Below are 22,022 nucleotides of genomic sequence, written 5' to 3'. Positions count from 1 at the left end.
ATTATTTTCTTTAGTATTCCTTTGGGCCTATCCTACTGGTAGACAATTCCACAACCATTTTTCTTCCTAGGGTAGCAGGCCAAGTCCAGGTTCTAAGTGCATGTAGAATTTTTCCATTTATATCTCAGAACAACCATGAAGAATTTGAAAAGAATTCAAGAAACATTATCTAGCATAAAACAAAAACCTGATACATTCATTGATTCATTTATTCATTGTCATCCACCTATTCATTCGTTCATTCATTCATTCATTCACGAGACACTAACACTCTAGTTAACAGGTTTGGTTCTAGTGATGCAAAGATGAGTGAAACACTTTCTCTAGGAGGTCACAGTGTAGGATACAAGACACAGATTGCATTTTAGTTGTTTTTCTTTTTGACAGAGCAACTGTTACACCAAACAGAAATTCACCAGAAGACCACAGTTACCTGAGACATCTTTATATTTTTGTTCAATATTAAGTCTGTATATTCTTTTAGCGATTTTCTATTTCTCACATCCATGTTTGATGTTTACTTATATAATTCTAGTAGCTGAAGTTAGTTTAAATTGTGGGGCAGTCTTTATAGCTGTATCAGTTTTCTCATGGGGATTTTATTATATAACTTATATTTTAGGAGGTACATGCAATGACAATTTCTGCTGTAAGCAGCTTGCTTTAAATTTTAGTGTTGATATCACAAATATCTGGTATTCACAAAGTTTATTTTTTGTTTTGTACATATGTTGGATGACGTGCAACAACACAAAACAATGATTAAGTTTAATAGTATTTTCAAGAGAGGACAATTTAGTAAATTAAGAATAGATTTCTTTTTTTGTACTCTTTAAATATAGGTCTCTAGGACTCTACTAGGGAGCCAATTAAATAATATACCTAAATAATTACTTATGAGATAGGAACTTCTGTAATGAAGTTCCTAAGCATATGCCCTTCACGAGAGTGGTAGATTTTATTAATTGAACGTGGAACATTTCTAGAATAATGTGAAGATCTAAACAGTGAAATTTTTGAAAATAATCTATCTTAGGTTGTTTACTATAGCTCTTCTATCTTCCTGTGTAAGGGAACACAGAGTGGCCTGTAAAGAAACATTCAAAATTATTTTCTACAAATGGAAATACATAGTATTTTAAAAGATACCTTAGAACCATTGGAATTAATTAGGGTAATAATTTTAGTTCCTTGTTTGAGTTATCTAAAGTTTTTGTAACTTTTTTTCCTGGAGGAAATTGCCAAAACTAAGAATTCTATTTATTCAACTTTTATTAGAAAATCACTTTTTGCATATGGTGGCTTTTATAGATTATTTCCTTCTTATTTTTTGCTATTTAGAAGTAATACTTCTGTATTTCTTTCTACAGTACCTTATAACTTGATCTGTCTCAAGTTTCTGTGCCATTTGGGGAATTTCAAAAACTTAATTCATATTAAGTACTAAATAATTTGAAATTAAAAGTTTATAATCTGGCCCATTAGCAGGTAAATTTTCACAAAACAAATTAAAACTTGTAGAACTTTATTGTGATCATCTCATATTTTAAGTGCTACTGAATAACTCTGTTTCTTTTTTCTTTTAATGAAAAAGAAATAAATCTTTTTCCGAAGTTAAAAAGCTTCATGTATCAAATGAAATACTCGTAATTTTATTTTTATGTAATCCTAATAGAGCCTATTCTTATTAGTTACCACTTTATCAGTAAAGAATGGCTTATTTAAAAAAAGTAATGTATTTGATTTTTGGTTAAAAGTATAAAAAATCAACTATTTTAATTATTTAACCATAGTTATTTCAAAGTGATCATGTTTCCAAAACTATTTAAAAAAATTCATTGTGTATGTTTGTCTATGAATTAAAAGAAAATTTGTAAGTTAGTTATGTCCTTAAATCTTTGTCAATAATAAATAATATTACTAATAATCTAACAGTGGCAATAGTAAATGTTATAGAAAACATTAAGAGATTATTATGTATCTTCTTCTGAGAAAAGTAACAGTACTTTCGAAAGTAGGTTCATAACCAGCTTGTTGCTAACTGTATGCCCGCTGTATCTCAAGCTTCTTTAAGCATCTATCATTATTTTGCATAGAGATCTCAGATTAATAATTAGCTATTAGAAAAATAATTAAATGACATAACATTTTTCTTCTACTAGAAATACGGAATTGTTTCTCAAAAATTTCTAATTGAAGTAGGACTTCTCATTTTATAAAGTTTAATAAGGATAATATTTGAGGGATAATATCTTTTCCAACAGAATAAAGTTGAATAGATTATCAACTTTCTCAGTGTTCCTGGAAATGCATCACGTAACCTCTTTTACTAAAAAGTTCCCCGATGTCGTGTGCCATATGTTACTAATGTAACTTCTTGTTATCAAGTAAAACAAAAAACAGTTGCAACAAGCTCCCACATTTTAAAATGAATATTCTTAATTCTTGGTGCTGCTAGCATTTGGAAGAATAACATTCTTCAAACATGAACATACTAGAACATGGCCCTGCATTGGTTTATTGAGTTGATATATTTAATAAGGTTTTAAGGATGGCCAGATTCTATTAAGTGTAAATATAAACTATTATAAGTGATGTCTAACTAGATATCTTAGAGTAGCAAGTATTGATTTTTCCCCCTCTTGTTTACCTTGTTGAAAATCTCTATCCACATAAAGAAAGTAACAAAGACTTAAAGGATTTTATGATCATTTACAGGATGCTGCAAAAATGTGTTCTAGTTATATCTATACATGCGTAATTTTGAGGCTCTAAGAAAGTAATGGCTCGTTAATATTATTTTGAGTTGGGATACTTTCCATTATTTTTACTTCTTTTCATTTCATTCTTCTAGGAAGCAAGAGTTGGAGAGTAGTCATCCTCCAAAGCAACCCGGAAAACCGCCGGACCCTGGGCGTTCAGCTCAGCCTGGTCTCAGTAAAAGTAGAACTACAGACACTTTGAGGTCAGAGCAGAAGTCGCCTGGAAGGAGTCCTTCCACTATTAGCTTGAAAGAATCAAAGTCCAGAACTGATTTGAAGGAAGAGCACAAGTCTAGTATGATGCCTGGCTTCCTCTCAGAGGTTAACCCTTTAAGTGCTGTCTCCTCTGTTGTAAATAAATTCAATCCTTTTGATTTGATATCAGACTCTGATGCATCCCAGGAAGAAACTGCCAAGAAACAAAAAATAGCTCAGAAAGAACAAGGCAAACCTGAAGGAATCACAAAGCCTCCATCACAACAGTCACCTAAGCCAGGTCCAAAGCAGCAGGGACCTGTGAGGGTCCCACCACAGCAGGATGGCTCTCCCAAATCAGGATCTTCTCAGCAACCGGAAAAGATGAAATCACAGCCTCCAGGGACAGGCAAGCCAATTCAGGGGCTTACCCAGGCACCTCAGATAGACCAGGCACAGTTGCCACTTCAGAGAGATGCAGCCAGGCCTCAGACTAAACAGTCCGACGCTGTAAGGGGAGAATCAGTTAAACCCTCAGTGCAAAGCCCAACCAAACCATCTATTCAGCAAGCAAGTCCTGGAAAACCTCCAGCCCAGCAACCTGGACCTGAAAAAGTTGCCACACCACACCCTGGGCCTGCAAAGCCCTCAGCTCAGCAACCAGGGCCAACAAAGGCCTTAGCTCAACAGCCAGGGACAGCAAAGCCCCCAGTCCAGCCACCAGGGACAACAAAGCCTGCTGCTCAGCAGCCTGGGCCAAAGTCTTCAGCTCAGCCTCTTGGGCCTGCGAAGCCTCAAGCTCAACAGGCTGGGTCAGAGAAACTTCCATCTCAGCAGCCAGGGCCAGCAAAGCCCCCAACCCAGCAGCCAGGGCCAGCAAAATCCCAAGCTCACCAACCTGGGCCACAGTCCCCAGCTCAGCCACCTGGGCCTGCAAAAGCTCCTTCTCAGCAGGCTGGGCCACCAAAGTCTCCGGCTCAGCAGCCTGGGCCAGGGAAAACTCCACCTCAACCGCCTGGCCCAGCAAAACCCCCTCCTCAGCAGCCTGGCCCAGCAAAACCCCCTCCTCAGCAGCCTGGCCCAGCAAAACCCCCTCCTCAGCAGCCTGGCCCAGCAAAACCCCCTCCTCAGCAGCCTGGCCCAGCAAAACCCCCTCCTCAGCAGCCTGGCCCTACAAAGCCCCCAACTCAACAGCCTGGCCCGGCCAAGCCCCCTCCTCAACAGCCTGGCTCTGCAAAGCCCCCTCCTCAGCAGCCTGGCTCTGCAAAGCCTTCACCTCAGCAGCCTGGTTCAGCAAAACCCGCTCCTCAACAGCCTGGCCCAGCAAAGCCTTCAGCTCAGCAATCTCCAAAACCAGTAAGCCAAACAGGAGCTGGGAAACCTCTGCATCCATCGCCTTCTCCATCTGCAGCACAGGCTCCAGTACAAGGCCTCCCTAAAACCATCTGTCCTCTTTGCAATACCACTGAACTTCTGTTGCATGTTCCAGAAAAGGCCAATTTTAACACATGCACTGAGTGTCAAACCACTGTATGTAGCCTCTGTGGTTTTAATCCCAATCCTCATTTAACCGAGGTGAGTGCATTTATTCATTGTGTTCATGCTCTTAACCCATATCATCATCTTGCGCAAATCATGCTTAGTTTATCCCTGGTATCATAGAATGACATTGTTTTCCTCTCATTCTTTCCTTCCTCCCCTCCTTCCTTCCTCTTTTTCTCCTGTGCTAATTGTAAATTTAAAAAAAGTTAAATATTTTCTCCCAAGAATAAGCCCAAAATATTGCCAGATTTTCTGATAAGTTTGGCATATAAAGTAAAAATGAATCAGTTCAAAGATGCTGAGCACTGACTCATTGCACTCTGTCCCATAAGATCCACACTATTTATTGTGTAGCATACGGTGATATTTATTTAGTATGCAGTGATACTAATTTAACTCTTAAATTCATCCTCCAGCCTACCCAACTTAAGGTACTCTTAACTGGGGTCATATCTGTGCTGGGAAAAAAGCAGACATTGTTTTCACATTATAAAGACAATTTTAATATAAAATTGAAAAAAATTTTCCAAACTGTACATCCCCTTTCCCTGCCAGTGATTTGATATAGCTGTGAAGACATGCTTCACTCATTAGTTGAGAGTCATTTATAACAGTATAAGTCAGTTTGTGAAGTGAAGAAGTCATGAGAACAGGTTCACCATTGATGGGTGTCTTCTCAGAAGACCACAGTTTATATCTTCAAGGCTTTTGGTAAGCCTTCCTGACCTATCAAATCATAAAGGGGCCAGTAGTGACACAAATGAGCTCAACATTGTTTACTGTGAGGATAGAAAAGTAATTCTCAAGAAGTCAGTTAATGTTAACCCAGCACTTAAAGGCACTGAATAAAAAAATTAATTAATTAATTAATTTAAAAAAAAAAAGATTTTAGTAGGTAGAGATTTGGGGACATTCAGGGAGAAGGGGTAAAAAGCCCAAAACAGCAAAAAAGCTCAGAAATTCTCTGGAGTTAAGAAGTAACATAGTGAAGATGAGATAATAATATAAGTGAGAATAGAGAAACTAGAAGAATACATTTTTAAAAGAAATCTGGTGGCTCCTACCCGGTGAGAAGGCACAGAAATCACTTTGTCTGGAGGACAGCTGTTAGTGGGCTATGTGTGCATTTTGTCTGCGAACAGCCAGAAAGGAACTGACAGCAGGCAATGAAGAATTATGTGACTTAAAGATCCCTGAGAGAGGAGACTTGTGTACCCTTGTTATAAATGAAATCTATTTTATGATAATAACAGCATTGATGATTATTGGTAGCTGTTATGTTAGTTTGGATACTTACTGTGATGAGAGATTAAAATGATGTAAATTAAAAATGTGTTAACTTCTGGTTGTTTTCTGAAGTATCATTTACTCTTCTTATCCAAAAGTCCTATTAAGTACCTTAGCTTTTCAGATAAGCTCTCTTTAATATAACATTGCGATTAATAAGAACATGCTGCATTCAAATTATTGCGGAAATTGGATTATAAGTAGTTTGTTTATATAGTTGTAGCTTTTAAAATTTTGGCGAAGATATGTTTCTGCTCATACTACATGATGTTGATAGGAATGGATGGTAATGACGACTTCAAACAATAGATGATCATTTCATAAAATGTCATTTTTTTGGCAATTTATAAAGCAGAGGCATGCAGTTGGACTTTGAAGCCACATATATTGTTAGAATACCTATTTATATGGAAGACATTTTAATACATGTTTGGAAGGATATAAAGATAACTAAAACAATGCTGTTTTTCACAAGATCAAAGTGTATTAGGTGAGATAATACATGCAAAGGGCAACATAATATGTGGTCAAATGATAAGAGTTATGAGAGAGATGGACAAATACTCTGGAATTCAGAATAAGAACTGTCCTTTCCAGTGGGTGAGATTAAGAAAAGTTTCATGGAGAAAATGGCATGTGAGCCATTTTGAGCTAAGGTTGGATACTGTTTGAACAGATGAAGGGCACGAAATGATTTGGCCCAAAACCTAGAGCCAGAAAAACATAGGGTGTATTTAAGGAATCAGAGGTAAATCTAGGTTGGTTGAAGTGATGGGGGAAAAAATAGGCAGTGAGATTGGAGAGAAGTCGAAGTCAGATTTTGGCCTTCCACATTTAGCAGGTTGCGGTGAATATTCTGCTTTATGAAATACCTTGATTAATGTAGTGGTACATTCAACCATTCATTCTGCAACTTTGTATCAAATGGCTGTTGTGAAGCATCCCTGAATGTTCTGACAGAATCAAGAATTCACTGGATGTGGTCTTTCTTCCAGGAAATAAAATAGGGGAAAGAAAAGTTGTACATGAGAAAGAAAATGAGAAGTTACTATATGAGAAGTAACTTTGTATAAGACTTTACAGTTGACACAGTTCTTTCTTGTTTTATCAAAATTGAATTTCCAAATAATTCTATGGGCAAATATTCTGTTGACTAACAATGAGAAAACTAGTGTTCAGGTGGTTACTATGGTTACTTTACTTGTTAGGATCATCCTGATTGTAAATAATCAAGCAGAATTCAAACCAAATCTTCTGATTCCAAGTCTATTAACTTATGGTAGGAACAGAGGTAAAGTGCTATGAGGTCAAAGGAAGAACATATCACTATCACTGGTGGGGCGTGCGTGGGCATCATAACTATCTTCATGAAAACAGAAGTATTTGGGCTGGAAATGTGAAGAATAATAGGAATTTGGACACTTACAAAGGCGTTGGGAATGTGGGGGCAGGTGTCTCTCACTAGCTCATGAAAGGAAAGCATTCCTATTATTGATGAGATGAGCTTGGGCTAGTCGTTTAAACTTTCTGTAGGAAGGACGCCATTTGAAATATGAATATAATAATGTATTCTCTGCCAAACACATTGGGTTATTGGGGTTCTCTGAACATTTGCATGAGAAGGTATTTTTAAATATATTAAATGCTTTTTAAGTTGCAATATAATGCAACATGGATAAGATTTAACTTTTAAAGTTTACTCTCAACTTTCTTTTTTATACGGATAGACTATCATAAGTTGTTGGATTCTGAGGTAGCGATCAAGAGCCATTTGATTTGTAGTATTAATAATAACATTATTTTTAGCTTTTTTTTTTTTTTCCCATAAGTAAAAATGTCATCTGGGTTCTGGTAGGAACGTACCTTCCCTATTCTGTGCACCAAATGGCCAGTTCCTCACTCCTGAATCATCAGGGGTAAGAGTTGGGAAATTGAGCTCTGTATAGAGGCAGAGAGCTTCTGTTTCAAGAGATAAGACAGATGAAATTTTGGGAATAATCACCACTTCTGAACTCTTCTATATATCCATGAGGAAGTGAACTTCTCTGCATCTTCTGAAGAGGATGTAACATTCTGGGTCTGATTGTCCTCAGATATTCAGATTGAGTAAACAGTTCTTCTATGCAGGACAGAGACAGAGGGCGGGACGGTCTTTAGTGCTTTAATTTACATGGATTTATTTGCAAGTTTGATGTTTATATGCAAGTAACTCAATACTGTTACTTTCGTAGTCTATGGGTTAAATAGAGTACTGCTCTCTTACATCAATTCTTGAAAAGACTAGGAGGATTTCTCTGATATTTTTTGTTACCAGCATATCAAAATTATGACTATATTTGCTTAAGAATATCCTGGCTCTTAAATAAGTACCAATCAGGGGATGGACGATTAGAGAGGTTTCATCATTCAGACACGAGCTTTAGGGAAGGGGATTTTTACTTCCTTAACTAAATTTGTCACCTTCTCCTACCCCTGCCTGCCACACACACACACACACACACACACACACACACACACCCTCACACCCTTACACAATTCAAATATCTGTGTGAAGAGGATGGTATTTAAACCGTCCACTCTGCTGGCTGTCAAGATGTGTGCTGTTCCAAATAAACCTTAAGAATCTACTGGCTCTAAGCCTAGACTTTTGATGCCAAGAGGAGTTTATAGCTATCTTCTTGCCAGTCCATTAACAGAATAAATCTCAACAATGCAGGTTCTCTCTTTGGGCTTGCTTTTTGACACAGAAACTGAACATTTGCTTTCTAAATAGCAACTAAAGTGGTTTTTGTTGCTGTTTTTGTTGCTGATTTACTTTATCTCTTTTGATGTGTAGCCTGGGGCAAGATTTAGGGAGAGATTTAAAGACTTGTCCCTAATGTCTAATAATTCTCCTGGCTTTTACCAAATTTTGTAATGTTGATAATGAACCAAATGCCAGTGATGAAAGTGGATTTAAGGTGTTTTGTGGGGTTCTTTTTTTTTTTTTTTGGTCATATTATTTTTGGTCATGATGGCCCATATGTTAATCAGTCTCTTGGCTGATACCAGATATTTTATCTAACAAAAACATGGCCATATTTCAGGAGCTAAAAAATAAAAATAAAAAACCCCAAAAACAAACACACCTAGACTTGCATATAAACTCTCTCCACTTATTAAAAAAAAAAAACAAAAAGAAATTCTTCAGGTTGGCAAAATGGCCTAACTGGACACCTCTTTTAGATGGATGGGCCTGCTGTGTGTTCCATTTCCAGTGAGGGAAACCAGTGGGGAGAATCTGTTAAGAAGAACTGGTGATAAGGAGGGTAGAGCTGTGCCCAATGTCAGGAGGCTGGAACCCGTGGAGATAGAAAATCCAGTTAAGACCTTCCTGATGGTGGAGTAGCTGGAAGAATGTTTAGAAAAGGGAATATTCTCTTTTTAGTTGCTTGCTGATGTAGCACCAAGGTCTTGCACCTCTAAGCAAAGAGTGCAACATTAACATAAGATAATAAAAAAAAAAAAAAGGGAAGACTGGGCAGAGTAAGGGCACCTCCACTCTCTAAGTCCCACTGCTTAAAAGATTGAATGTATAGTGGTTCCAGAAAATGGGAAAGACCACCAGTAGTCTATAAGTTGGCATGTTGAATTCCTAGAAGATAGAAAGAAAATGGGAAAAAGATGACAGAAAAAGAGCCAAGGAAACCACCGTACAAGTGGCTTCCTCAGGGAATCTCTGTGAGCTCTAAGCTAGGAATGAACAAATATAGAAAGCAGTCATGGGTTGTGGGTAGTGATCAGACAACAAATTAAAGAACTGTGGTAGGAACAAATGCAGCCAGTGGACACTTCTCTAATCTCCAGTGGGAAGACAGTGGGTAGGGAGAGGCTTTATTTTTCCTTCCCTCTAGCCAAAGCCAAAGCATTCTCCAAATGAAGAGATGAGCTGCCTAATGGCCCCTCATGAGAAAACTAGGGTCTTTGGAAGAGGATTAGAAGTAATGCCCTTTTCACACAGGAGAGTGATTTAAAGGAAAAAACAAACAAAACATTATTCATCTGTGAGTCAACTGCACTGATCTCCTACTGTCTTATAAAGCTGTCCTTACTTGGACACTGACCCTCTGCCATCCCGTTTTCCCATTCAAAGGAGAGACTAATGGGGAAGCAGAATGTTCCACAAACACAGAAAAACCTCTTTGATAACCTAGTAAATAATGGAGACATTCTCCGCAAATGACTGGTTTGAAGAGACCAGCTTGAAATTTTAGCAGTAATACCACACGAAGGACCTAGGTGAACTAGTGAAAAATAAAACAACAAAAACACCTGACCTCATAGGAAAGAGTTCATTCAGGAAATATAAAGAACTTATAAATTTTTTTCTTATTCTTGAGAAATATTTAAGAGGATATTTCATAAATAATTACCACATTCAAATTCCAGTGGGTCCACTTGATGGTCTGGAAGAGATCCAGGATTTTTGCAGATTGTAGAGCTGAATTAAGACAATTAAAAATTATTCAGCTACTTACTGAGCCCTTACTGTGTTTCAGGCACCGTTCTAGACTCTGGGCATATTAAGAGTGAACAAAGTAGACAGAAATTCTCCCCTCCTAGAAAGTATATTCTAGTAAGAGTGACAAATAAAACATATAGTGTGATAGCTGGTAATAAATGTTATGGAGAGAAATGAAGCAGCAGAAGGTCAGAGCATGGACCATGAGGGGAGGGGGTTGAATGGTGGGGTTCCCTCCCATTGAAGGATTAGAGTCTGGGAATTGATGGATAACTTGGGAATCTGGAGTTTTTAATGGTGACTAAAAGTCTAATTTATGTATATAGTCCTAACTAAAGCTTGGGTTTGGGAGTAGGTAAGGAAGGAAAGGGTGGGGATGCACCCAGAAATGCGTAGAATTCTGAGATTTTCCTCTTCATTACTTCCTATAGTGATGTGGAGGCTGGGGAATGGGTATTTTATCTCCTGTGTGGGGGCTCTTTCTGGATGCCTGCCCATAAAGTTGTAAACATTTTGGGGAAGTGGTTATTTATAATTCTGGGAGCTCTGGGGCTCTAAGAGAAATATAAAAATCATTACGAGTGTACCTAAGAGCCCTAATAGGAGTTCCAGAAAGAAAGAATCCGGATGATGGAGGTAAGCTCTTTAGATTATTACAGGCCTACCACTGGCCATGCAAGATGACTAAAATGACTGATAGGTACATCTTGAGGAAATACCAGATTTCCAAAGGTGAAGAGAAAACCTGAAAGACGTCCATAGAGAATAATGGTATCATCTACAAAAAGATGAGAAATCAAACAGCTACCATGCTCATTATCAACGCAGAAGACAGTAGTTAGGGAGTGATTTCTTTAAATATCCAGATATGATGATAAGATGAATTCTGTGCCCACGCAAGGTATCAGGAGAGAGTGTGAGGGCAGCTTAAGAATGTTCTAGCACATGAAAGAATGCATACAAGTTATCACTTCTCTCTCTCTATATGTACATGTGTACATATCTATACATATATCACAATCACTGGAGGAGGTTCTTCTATTTAAACGGAAAATAAAAAGAATGGGATGGAATAGCTGACTCTAGCCCAGAAATGAAGAAAACTAGAAAGACATTAAATCAATGCTTTCCAAAATGTGATTGCATAACCATGGTGGAATGTGAGATGATATTAAATGGTACAGAAATCAAGCTGAAAAAGTTATATCTTACTGCGTGTTAAGATGTATAATTAATGCATTAAATATAATTTCTTGGATATTGCTGAAGACAGTCCTAAAGTAGTGGTAATGTAAGGTTTTCTTGAAAAACTAGCTTTTATAGCAAGGTGAAAATGCATGATGTTTTAAATTTATAAATTGAAACTTGCTCGATACTGTAATGGCAACCACTAGAAAAACTCAAAGTATAACTTAACGCTGATTGATTGTGAAGAGTAAAGCTTGGTGGCAGAGAGAAGATTTTACTTTCACGAGACCAGTGCTCTAACCCCTGAGCTACGGAGCCAAGATTTTACTTTTAATATACCTTTTTGTACTATTTTTTTAAGCTTGTAAATTCATGTTATAATTAACATTTGATTAATTTAAAAAATCCTCACTCATCAAATGATTGGTTGAACAATTATATGATGCGACAGGATGGATAAAGAATTTAGATTGTTGATTTTTCACCTTCAGCCTTCTACCTGGCATTCTACTGGTTGAAATTACAAGAATTTTGGGTTCTAAATAACAATGATGATGTGAAATGCCTTTATGCCTATGATGGCAAATTTGGGTAGTTTTTAATACATCCTTTATCACAGTCATGTGTGCTTTAACTGACACCGGTTTTATATGAATCCAGTGAAGAGGAATACATTCCCTTGATTCTAAGTATGAGGTTCTTATATTCTAAAGATAAAGGACTTTTTTTTTCTCTTCTCTGATAATCCATATGGTATCATTAACTGTATTTAAAACAAGAATACCCTGACTATAAAAAATAAATTTATCTTCCTTTAAAACAGTTTTCAAATGAATTTGAAGGAATGGAAATACCCAATTAATCATTTAAAAAATCTATGTTATTTTAATATGTTTACAAACGCCATATTTATTTAGCTCTCATTTTCGACAAGATCCAGTTTGCAACATTTTTCTCATGACTTGGATGTTCCCTGTATAAAATAGCCTTTTTTTTTTTTTTTTTTTTCACTTCCAGCTTTTAAATGACTAGATGTTTCAGGTGTCTTTCTGCATATCCAGCTTTTAGAATATCTACTAAGGCTGTTGTTACATATTATTGCAACTGGTATGATGATCTGTATAGCTCGGTAAGAACAGATGTTCTGCTGTGAAAGCAGATACCTACACCTAAACAAAATCATTTGCTGGATCAGTAAACTTAGTACAGTGATGGGTTAATGTGCTCATTGTTCACATCCCTTGAGAAAACATATCTAACACTCACTCCTATTCCATATCTTAATTAGCTTAGATAAAGGTAAGCTCTTACTTACAAATATTTCAAAGATAATACATTGAAGACAAAAATGTAATTAATCTATTTGAAGTTTATAATTATTTTCCTTAAAAATGCCAATGTCAAGTGCATCAATAAGGCATCAGATCTGGGGTGTAGTCCTAGCTCTACCCCTCACACATGTATACTCTTGCTGATATTCCTATGAATTTACTTTGAAGTAGTTCTAGTTATCTTTGATAAGGAAGCAACAACTTTCTACAGTTTCTTGCCTTTTTCTTCAGTAAAAAGGAGATTGATCTTCCGTTACAGAAAGGAGAGTTCATAGTTTGAACACTACGTGTTTCAGACTGTGCACTAGGCCCTCTATATGCATTTTGTCATTTAATGCTCTTTTAATAAGGTGGTATCCACATTTTGAAGATAAGTAATACAGAGAGTAAAGAAATCAGAATTCATATTGTAAAGCAATTTGAAATCTTCAATGTTTCTTTGTAAATTAATCATCAGATGGCCCTTTGGAAAAGTGGAAACAATGTGGGATTTTAGATTTGGACAATGTGGATACCAGCCCTAGCTCAGCTACTTACTTGTGATTTGGTCAGGTCGTTCTTTTTTTCTGAATATTTAGTTTTCTTATTTATGATATAAAACTCTTCCTAAAGTCAAAATCACATTTGTCAATATAAGTGGAAATGCTTTGAAATTGAAGTAGTAGATAACATTATTATTAATCTTTATAAAAATTATGATAGTCAAATAAGGATAGTGCCATCATTATTAACTCCATTTGTCAATGAGAAAACTGAAGTTAGGGACTTTAGTTGATTGCATGGTCACAAAATTACTTAGCAGTGAATCTCATACAGGAAACTGGATCTGCTGACCCCAAATTCAGCATCATTTTTTTTTTTATAGGAGACCATGTTGCCTTTAAATAGACCATTTCTTAAATTTCTAGGTTAAAGAGTGTGTGTGTGTGTGTGTGTGTGTGTGTGTGTGTAAATTTTACATATTCTTATAAAGTTAAAAAAATTAACTTTTTATTTTATTTTTGGAATTTAGTGTAAACAAAACCGAGGTCCAAGAACACTGGTTTTATACCTTCCTACTCACTTGCTGAAACCAGAGTTTTATGTTGCTGAATTCTTTTTTGTTCTTTAGGAAAACTGTGGGCTCCTACTTTGAGCTAGCCACTGTGTTAGGTTTTGAAAATACAGACGATGAAGTTGATAACTTTGTTCACTGTCAGGAACAGAACTCAGAGTCCAAAAGGAGAGGCAGTAATTTAGCAAATGAAGATAGAATTTTGTTTGTAAAATATAATATAATAAATTTTATAGAGAGAGACCTGGTCTCACCTGAATATAAAGCAATAAACTACTTTTTCTTTTTTTTCTCTAATCAAAAATAAAGATTTAAAAAATTAATTGTAAAACATTGGATAGAAATATGGCATTTCTATCATTTGTTCAGTAAGGTCAGAATTTTCAGTAGAATTCGTGGAACAACTTTTTAGGAACAGATTTCTGTTTATGTAAAACAAAAGAAGTCAGTGACAGGCTTTATTATGTGAACATGTGATTGGGAATTCTATAAAAGTTGGGAAAAACTTTAATATGTGGATTTATGTGTTTTTAAACTTGACAGAGGAACGTTTAAAAAAATGATCAGAAGGAAATACAGGATAATGAAAAATGTGGATAGGATCTATGAAAAAAATTGAAAATAATGTAAAGGTGATTAAATGTAATTTTAAAATCAGATTGTCCTTAAAGACATTCTTGGAAATGGGCATATATATAACTATATAAAATTTGAATAAATTATAAGTGGTTTCCATTCATAGAAAGCTAAAAGTGGCTAAAATCCTCATGCAATTTTATTGTTTTTATACTAGATTTAATATACTTTAAGCATGTCATATATATTTTTAAAAAGCATTTTTTTTCCTTTCCAACTCAACAGACAAGTGATTATCTTAATTCTAGTTAGCATCTGATTGAATTAAAGATACATAGCTTTCAGCCTACATAATGAGTTCACAAAGTTTAGGTGACCCTTGGTTCTTTTCACTAATGGAATTTATTTCTTCAATTTTTAAATGAAAAATAGAGGACAGTTCAATAAGGTCTTTGCAAATACAGCCTAATTCGAACTCTTAGTTCGCAGGCTACAAAATTGTGTGATAGCTCAAGGTGTGTGTTAACATTCAAGGCATCAAAGTTGGAATTCGCCATATGAGAAGCAGCTCAGAAGTGTTAATGCATAGTGTGTCTAAGTTAAGCTTACTGATTTGGGATCCTCCTCTCTCTGTGTGGCTGTAATAGAGTACAAATATATTTTCATGTCTGTGTATGTATAGTAATCATTTTTTTTAAATTCTTCTTTGGCAAAAGTGGTTTTCTGGTTTTGGTGTGGACTGCATTGACAAACAGTAAACTATGCTTTTATCATTTGATCCTATTTTTTGAGGATTTACACATGTTATTGCCAGTATTTGGTAAACATGGTTATGCTTTAGGAAGGAAAACGTTTAGTGTACGTTTCACGAGATTTGTTAATGGTTGCTGAATTATGCAGCAGAAATTATAATCCACACACTTTCAGAGAGATGTAGCCATCCAACTTCTGGATGGATTGTTTAAAATAAAACTTGCACCCAGTTGCTAAGCATGTCATCACAGTTCTGAGAAATGCTAATGTCCTGTTTTTAGCCAAAATAAATTGTGCATTAATATGCATAGCTAAAGATGTCAACTACAGTGAGCCATCTGCAGCCAGACTGCTGTCAGTGAGTAGCTGCCTCTGTGGAGGAGGTCATGTGGCTTGGGCAATCCTTGAAGAGCAGAAAACAATCTGTTTTCAGGCGATAGCTTTGTTTCCTCTTTATAATATGATACATTATGTGATTATGTAATGCATGTTATGTAATTATATTTTCTATGACATTCAAAATAATATAAATAATATAGAAATAACATTCAGGAAATATTTGAAGATAATTTGATGAAAAATAGGAAAAAAGTTCAGAATAATTCATGAGAAGTCGGTGTTGCTTTTGAGTCCATGTGAGGAGAGGAGGGAGGAAGAAATAATTAGAAAAGAATTCAAAGCACTGTCTGAGTCTAAATGCTGTGGTTCAAACTGCTAGGAAGAGTTAGGAAGCGGCAGACCTGGAAATGTGAAGCAGTAAAGGAGGAAATTCAATGTAGACCCTAAAGATGGGTAGCATTCTGGTAAATGGAGGAGGAATACACATTGGCCTGTGCATCATGACTCACGTATGAGAGAATGAGGATACTGCCATGATGAAGTAAATGGGGCATGTAGATGTCACGGTTTGCAGAAAAGTTTAGTTGTTTTGCTTTCAGAAGTAAGAACCCAACAGGCTTTATTGTATAGGGACGGGCGGGATGAAAGCATGACTGAAGAAAATTTATTCAACAGCTAATGTGAATGGTATGAACACCAGCAAATATAAATTCCTAACATTGTGTTATTCTTTTGATATTCCATTATTCCAAGTACTATCCTGGGTTGAGCAGAGATTCCATTATAAATCTTATGTAGATTTTGTGTTTAAAATTTCCAGTTTGGAGTGCATTGAAGGGTGGATGTTAGTCATTAGGCCTTCTGGACTTTTTTTTTTTTTTTTGAGAAATTTCCATTCTGTTTTGAAGCTGAATAGATGAATAACAGTTGTGAGCAAGAATATGCTTTAATTCTAGAACCCTAACATTTGCCAACTCACCTCAATGCTTAGATGTATCAAGTTAATTATCTTAAATTATTACTGAAGACACATTCTTAAAATTCAGAATATAATTTTTTAGAAATCAGTAGTAATCAGTCAAAAGTTTGGGTAACTTTTTTTGACAGTGGCAACATTAATTGAAACTCTGTGTGAAGCTCACAACCTTAAGTGGTACCTCTTGAGACATCTAAATGATATATTCATGATTATCCATCAAAGTCCTTAGCCAATGAATTTGTATTACTGTATGTCACAACTCTGATAAATAACAAAGGTCCAACAAAGTGGAACCCAGAGGACTGGATTAAGCAGGGAGGTGTGTTATAGTAATTATATTACATGTCTGCATTAGAATACACAGTGACCTGAGAATGAGCAGAAATCCTGGCTAACCAGTGTCTTACTTATGTAGCATATTAAATTAGAAGAGTGAATGAACAACTTTATGTGTTTCTTTTGTTCCTTTCCAAAGAACTAATTGAATTACAGTAGCTCATTAAACAGTTGTGTCTCCAGACCTTGAATTCCATTTATGCACTCTCTGTAAGTAAGGCTATGGGCCGGGAAAGCAAAAGATGACGATTTTTCCTTTTGTTACATCAACTCTAGAATTTAGGAATAGGGAAGCATGACATATTTTTCTAATAAAGTTGGATTCTTCCTGGACACATTGATATAGTTGTGAGCTTCCCTGGTATTGTTTCTTGAATTTTCCCCATCATTTATCAGGTGGATGTGGATGATTATAGTGTAATGTTAGGGAATAAGTGCTAGTTATTTTTTTTTTAAAGATTTTTACTTATTTGGGAGAGAGAGTACACGCACACATGAGAGTGAGCGGAGAGAGCGCATGAGCATGGGGGAGGAGCAGAGGGAGAGGGACAAGCAGACTCCCCATTGAGCAGGGAGCCCGACGGCACTCAATCCCAGGACGCTGGGATCTTGACCTGAGCTGAAGGCAGATGCTTAACCAACTGACCTACCCAGGTGCCCCAAAAGTGCTAGTTATGGGAAATTGTTTACAAAATATTGGTAGAAGCCTTCTGTGAGTCCGCCTTGGCCTTGGATATTGTTTGACCTCTGTGGTATGGGGAAGAAGTAATAAGGACTAAAATCTTCTGAGATCCTTGTTCATGGCTACAGTGGAATGAAGACCCAATCATGTAGAAATAGGAGAACCAACTGTATTACAGACACGTATACCAAGTGGAACTGGCAGCAAGTGTCTGAGGCAGTGATGTTAATAAATTCAAGTTCATTTCTGCTCAGACTTAGAAATAAGTTTAATTTTGGAAGTGAAACAAGGCAGTTATTGCCTCGTCGAGGTGGGGAAAATATGTATGGTTAGCAGGTAAGGTGATTATGAGGGACTCTCTGGGTTTGACCCAAAATGGCGATAGGTTGTCCATGGCATGCAACCAGAAAATGAAGGCAGCAGCATGTCCTACAAACTGTGTAAACAATGGGAATTAGAGTAAACACAGGAAAGCTGTAGTTTGAAGAGCACAGACATTTTCAGTTAATTTATTTAATTCAAACCAGCTCAAAAACTGTGGGCATCTGTCATGCTTAAAGGGTTAGACCCCAGAGCGTCAGTGGAAAGACCACTACCAGGAAGTCCTTCCCATTTGTTGCTTACTGTCTTTTGGGGGATATAGACCCGAAAATAGAAGGATGATATAAGTACTAGCATTTTATATTTCAAAATGATATATTTTGAAGTCGTTGCAAAAGATTAAATTCATTTCACAATTCTGGGAGAGGCATTGTGGTGCGAGGGGAAGTAGTTAGAGTTAGCCCCTTCTGTGGTTGGTGGTTTTACACGGGGATGTTTTTGTGAGGTTGTAAAGTATCTGGACAATGACAGAGGCCAAGTGAGGGACATGGGCTTTGGAAATGTGAAAAGATGAACGGGAAATAACCTTTCACAAGCAGTGCAGACATACTTGAATAATTGGGAATGCAGTGAAGACACCACAGCATTTCTCACTCAGATGACTGAGAGGGCAAAGGCGCTGTTACCACTTGTCACTCTCCCTGCTTGCTTTGTGGGAGACAAGGTGGTTCCTGATGCTGGGGCGGCTTGTGGACTTTTTCATTTTCTCGGTGTGTGGGAAGTTTGCTTTTGTTTTTGTTTTTCAGTTGAATCAGGGAATTGGAAATGCTTCTGTTTTCAGTACTAGATTTTTTTTTTTTTTAAGATTTTATTTTTATTTTATTTGACAGAGAGAGAGACAGCGAGAGAGGCAACACAAGCGGGGGAGTGGGAGAGGGAGAAATAGGCTTCCTGCTGAGCAGGATCCCAATATGGGGCTTGATCCCAGGACCCTGGGATCATGACCTGAGCCGAAGGCAGTCGCTTGACGACTGAGCCACCCAGGGGCCCCCAGTGTTAGATTGTTAAGCGCTGAGATAAAAATCATTTCTAGTTTCAATGGATTTGGCCAGTAGAATTAAATATAAAAGGAGGCTCTTTCTAAAAAAAAAAATCCTAAGAGGATAAAAAGCTTTTCATATTGTGATCACTACAATGATTTTAACCCGTATTCTAACAGTGAGGAGGAACATTGAGGGGTCAAAATTTCTTTTATGTGTTGTTTATCAAAATGAAGAAAAGGTGGTCATTAAAAGGACAAAAGATGGAGCAGTGGAGTCTGTTAAAAAAAAGGGTGTATTAAGAGAAAAGCAGAATTCTCCTCTATGAAGAGGCAGTGACTTGGGTTTTCTACCTCTCTTCCCAACTCTCCCTTGTGTCTTTATGTGGAAACAAGAGTCCTATACATTTATAAAGTACAAGGAGATATTTGATTTTGGAATAAGGGCAATATAGAATGTATTTCCCAGTATTAGTGTTAATTATGCATTGATATGATCTGGTAGTGTTCTCATTTTACAGTAGTTTCAAAGTGGAACGAGAGCCTACCTGCTAGCTACGCATGAAGCTCCAAAGTTCATGTTGCAGAGAGACTTACAGTTTTACTGATAAAACCAAATGAATCCAAGAAAGTGTTCAGTGGGGAGGGTGGGAGGAAGTTTCCAAGCAGGAAGAAAGGAAAAAAGTAGTCATCACAGTATCATCAGATACTTATTACATATCTATAATTATCTTCAAGTTATATGTTAACTTGTTTCTTATCTGACTTTTCTACTATAATGTAGTCTCCAGGAGGATGGAGATTTTTGTCTTTTATTCAGTGCTATGTGCCAAGTAGAAGTTGCTCAATAAATACTTGAATAAGAAATGAATAGGTGGCTCGGGTACCTGGGTGGCTCAGTCGGTTAAGAGTCAGACTCTTGATTTCGGCTCAGGTCATGATCTTAGGGTCATGAGATTGAGTTCTACATCCGGCTCTGTGCTCAGCGGAGAGTCTGCTTGAGATTCTCTCTCGCTCTTCCTCTGCCCCTCCCCTCCATGTTCTTTCTCTCTCTCAAATAATTAAATCTTAAAAAAAAGAAAGAAAGAAAAGAAATGAAACGGGGGTGCCTGGCTGGCTCAGTCGGTGGAACATGAGACTTGATCTTGAGTTGTGAGTTCAAGCCCCATATTGGGTGTGGAGCTTACTTAAAAACAAAAAAAAATTTAAAAAGGAATAGGTGAATGAATTTTGCATCTGCTTTGGTTATAACACTTGTCAAAAAGATTAAGAGCAATTAACTATATAATGCAAGTCACTAACCCTAGGAGTTTATAATTTAATGTGGTTAATGTAGATGCACATCTCATAATGTTTTACAGGAAAAAAAAAATCAGTGACAAAGCATAGGTAAAAAATAATGCTTTTAATTATATATATTTTTTGGTCTGTATGATTATGAGGTGATGTGGTATCATTTAAGGCTGTGGAAAAAGACAAATGAGAAAAAATGAACAGTAGAACAGCTGAAGTGACATTGGCAGTAGGGGAGATGGTTGAGTAGGTAAAAGTGTATTTATGGAGGAGTTTCTATCCATCAAGAAGGGGGTAAAGTGGAGTGAAAGTTTTCTTACATTTTAGCTCACCTTTCGTCAGGGTACCAGTATAAGTAGCAATTGCTTATGTTTTGGGATTCAAATATTTATATGTATAAAAAGTTATTTTGTGAAATGCTTCAAACATACAGAAAAGTAAAGATAAAATTACAAGTACATAGATACTCAACCCCCATACGGAAAGCAAATGTAATGAACACTCAAGTACTTTCCACCCATTTTTAACAAATGTTTTAATTTTACTTTTTTCACATTTTTTTTTTTTAAAGATTTTATTTATTTATTTGAGAGAGAGAATGAGAGAGAGAGCACATGAGAGGGGGGAGGGTCAGAGGGAGAAGCAGACTCCCTGCTGAGCAGGGAGCCCGATGTGGGACTCGATCCCAGGACTCCAGGATCATGACCTGACCCGAAGGCAGTCGCTTAACCAACTGAGCCACCCAGGCGCCCCTACTTTTTTCACATTTTTAAACAGAAATATAACATATTAGAGTTGACAATCTCTTTAGCCTTCTCTAAACAAAAGTTTGCTTTCCATGAGATTGCAAAATAAGCCCTTTTATACCAGTGCATGAGTTTAAATGATTCAGTGTGCTTTTTTACTTTAAAACCATTTTAATGATTAAGAAAATAGTTCAAGGTGGCGCCTGGGTGGCTCAGTCGTTAAGCGTCTGCCTTCGGCTCAGGTCATGATCCCAGGGTCCTGGGATCTAGCCCCGCATCGGGCTCCCTGCTCTGCGGGAAGCCTGCTTCTCCCTCTCCCACTCCCCCCGCTTGTGTTCTCTCTCTCGCTGTGTATCTCTCTCTGTCAAATAAATAAACAAAATCTTTAAAAAAAAAAAAAAAAAAAAGAAAATAGTTCAATAAAGTTTCTTTTTCTTACTAAAAAAGCTTAACAGTATAACCTATTAAATGACAAAAGTTTTTAAGAGTTTAGGAAAGGTTATTTCAATTTCTTTTCAAAAGGAAATTGTTTGCAAATAAGGAGCATGTTTTTTGCCAGCCTAACACTTCATACTTTTGTACTGTGGAAAACTTTTCTGGTACCTCTGTTCCACATATTTAGTTTTTCACCATTAGACTTCTGTACCTAGAACCTCAGTGCTAAACTGGTAACATTGGTTATTTTGGGTGGAGAAGATTGCATCATATAGAATTTGACGTTCTAAATTACTTCGGAAATATTTAAAATTTTGTATAATCATATATTATTTTGGAATTGAAAAAGGTAAATGTTAAACATAGGTATTTTTATTTATTTTTTATTATTTATTTTTATATTTTTTATTTAAATTCAGTTAGCCAACATATGGTACATCATTAGTTTTTGATGTAGTGTTCAAGTGCTCATCCCATCACATGCCCTCCTTAATGCCCATCACCCAGTTATCCCATCCTCCTACCCATCTCCCTTTCTACAACCCTCAGTTTGTTTCCCAGAGTCGAGTCTCTCATGGTTTGTCTCCTTATCTGATTTCTTCCCATTCAGTTTTCCCTCCTTTCCCTTATGATCCTCTGTGCTATTCTTGTGGATTCCTATTC

At 36.7% G+C, this 22,022-nt stretch overlaps 1 protein-coding gene across 3 annotated transcripts in view; it reads left to right on the top strand.

Annotated features, from left to right (window-relative positions):
- PCLO (piccolo presynaptic cytomatrix protein) overlaps positions 1–22,022 on the top strand; it is a 391,345-nt gene that overhangs the window by 3,523 nt on the left and 365,800 nt on the right. For all 3 annotated transcript variants that reach the window (XM_078060093.1, XM_078060092.1, XM_036107931.2), the window contains exon 2: positions 2,855–4,532. In XM_078060093.1, the coding sequence (XP_077916219.1) occupies positions 2,855–4,532 (1,678 nt within the window). The remainder of the gene's footprint in view (positions 1–2,854; positions 4,533–22,022) is intronic.

This window comes from Halichoerus grypus, chromosome 12 (assembly GCF_964656455.1).
Source record: "Halichoerus grypus chromosome 12, mHalGry1.hap1.1, whole genome shotgun sequence".
In the NCBI taxonomy this organism is placed as follows: Eukaryota; Metazoa; Chordata; class Mammalia; order Carnivora; family Phocidae; genus Halichoerus; species Halichoerus grypus.
This window is presented reverse-complemented; position numbering and strand designations above follow the sequence as displayed.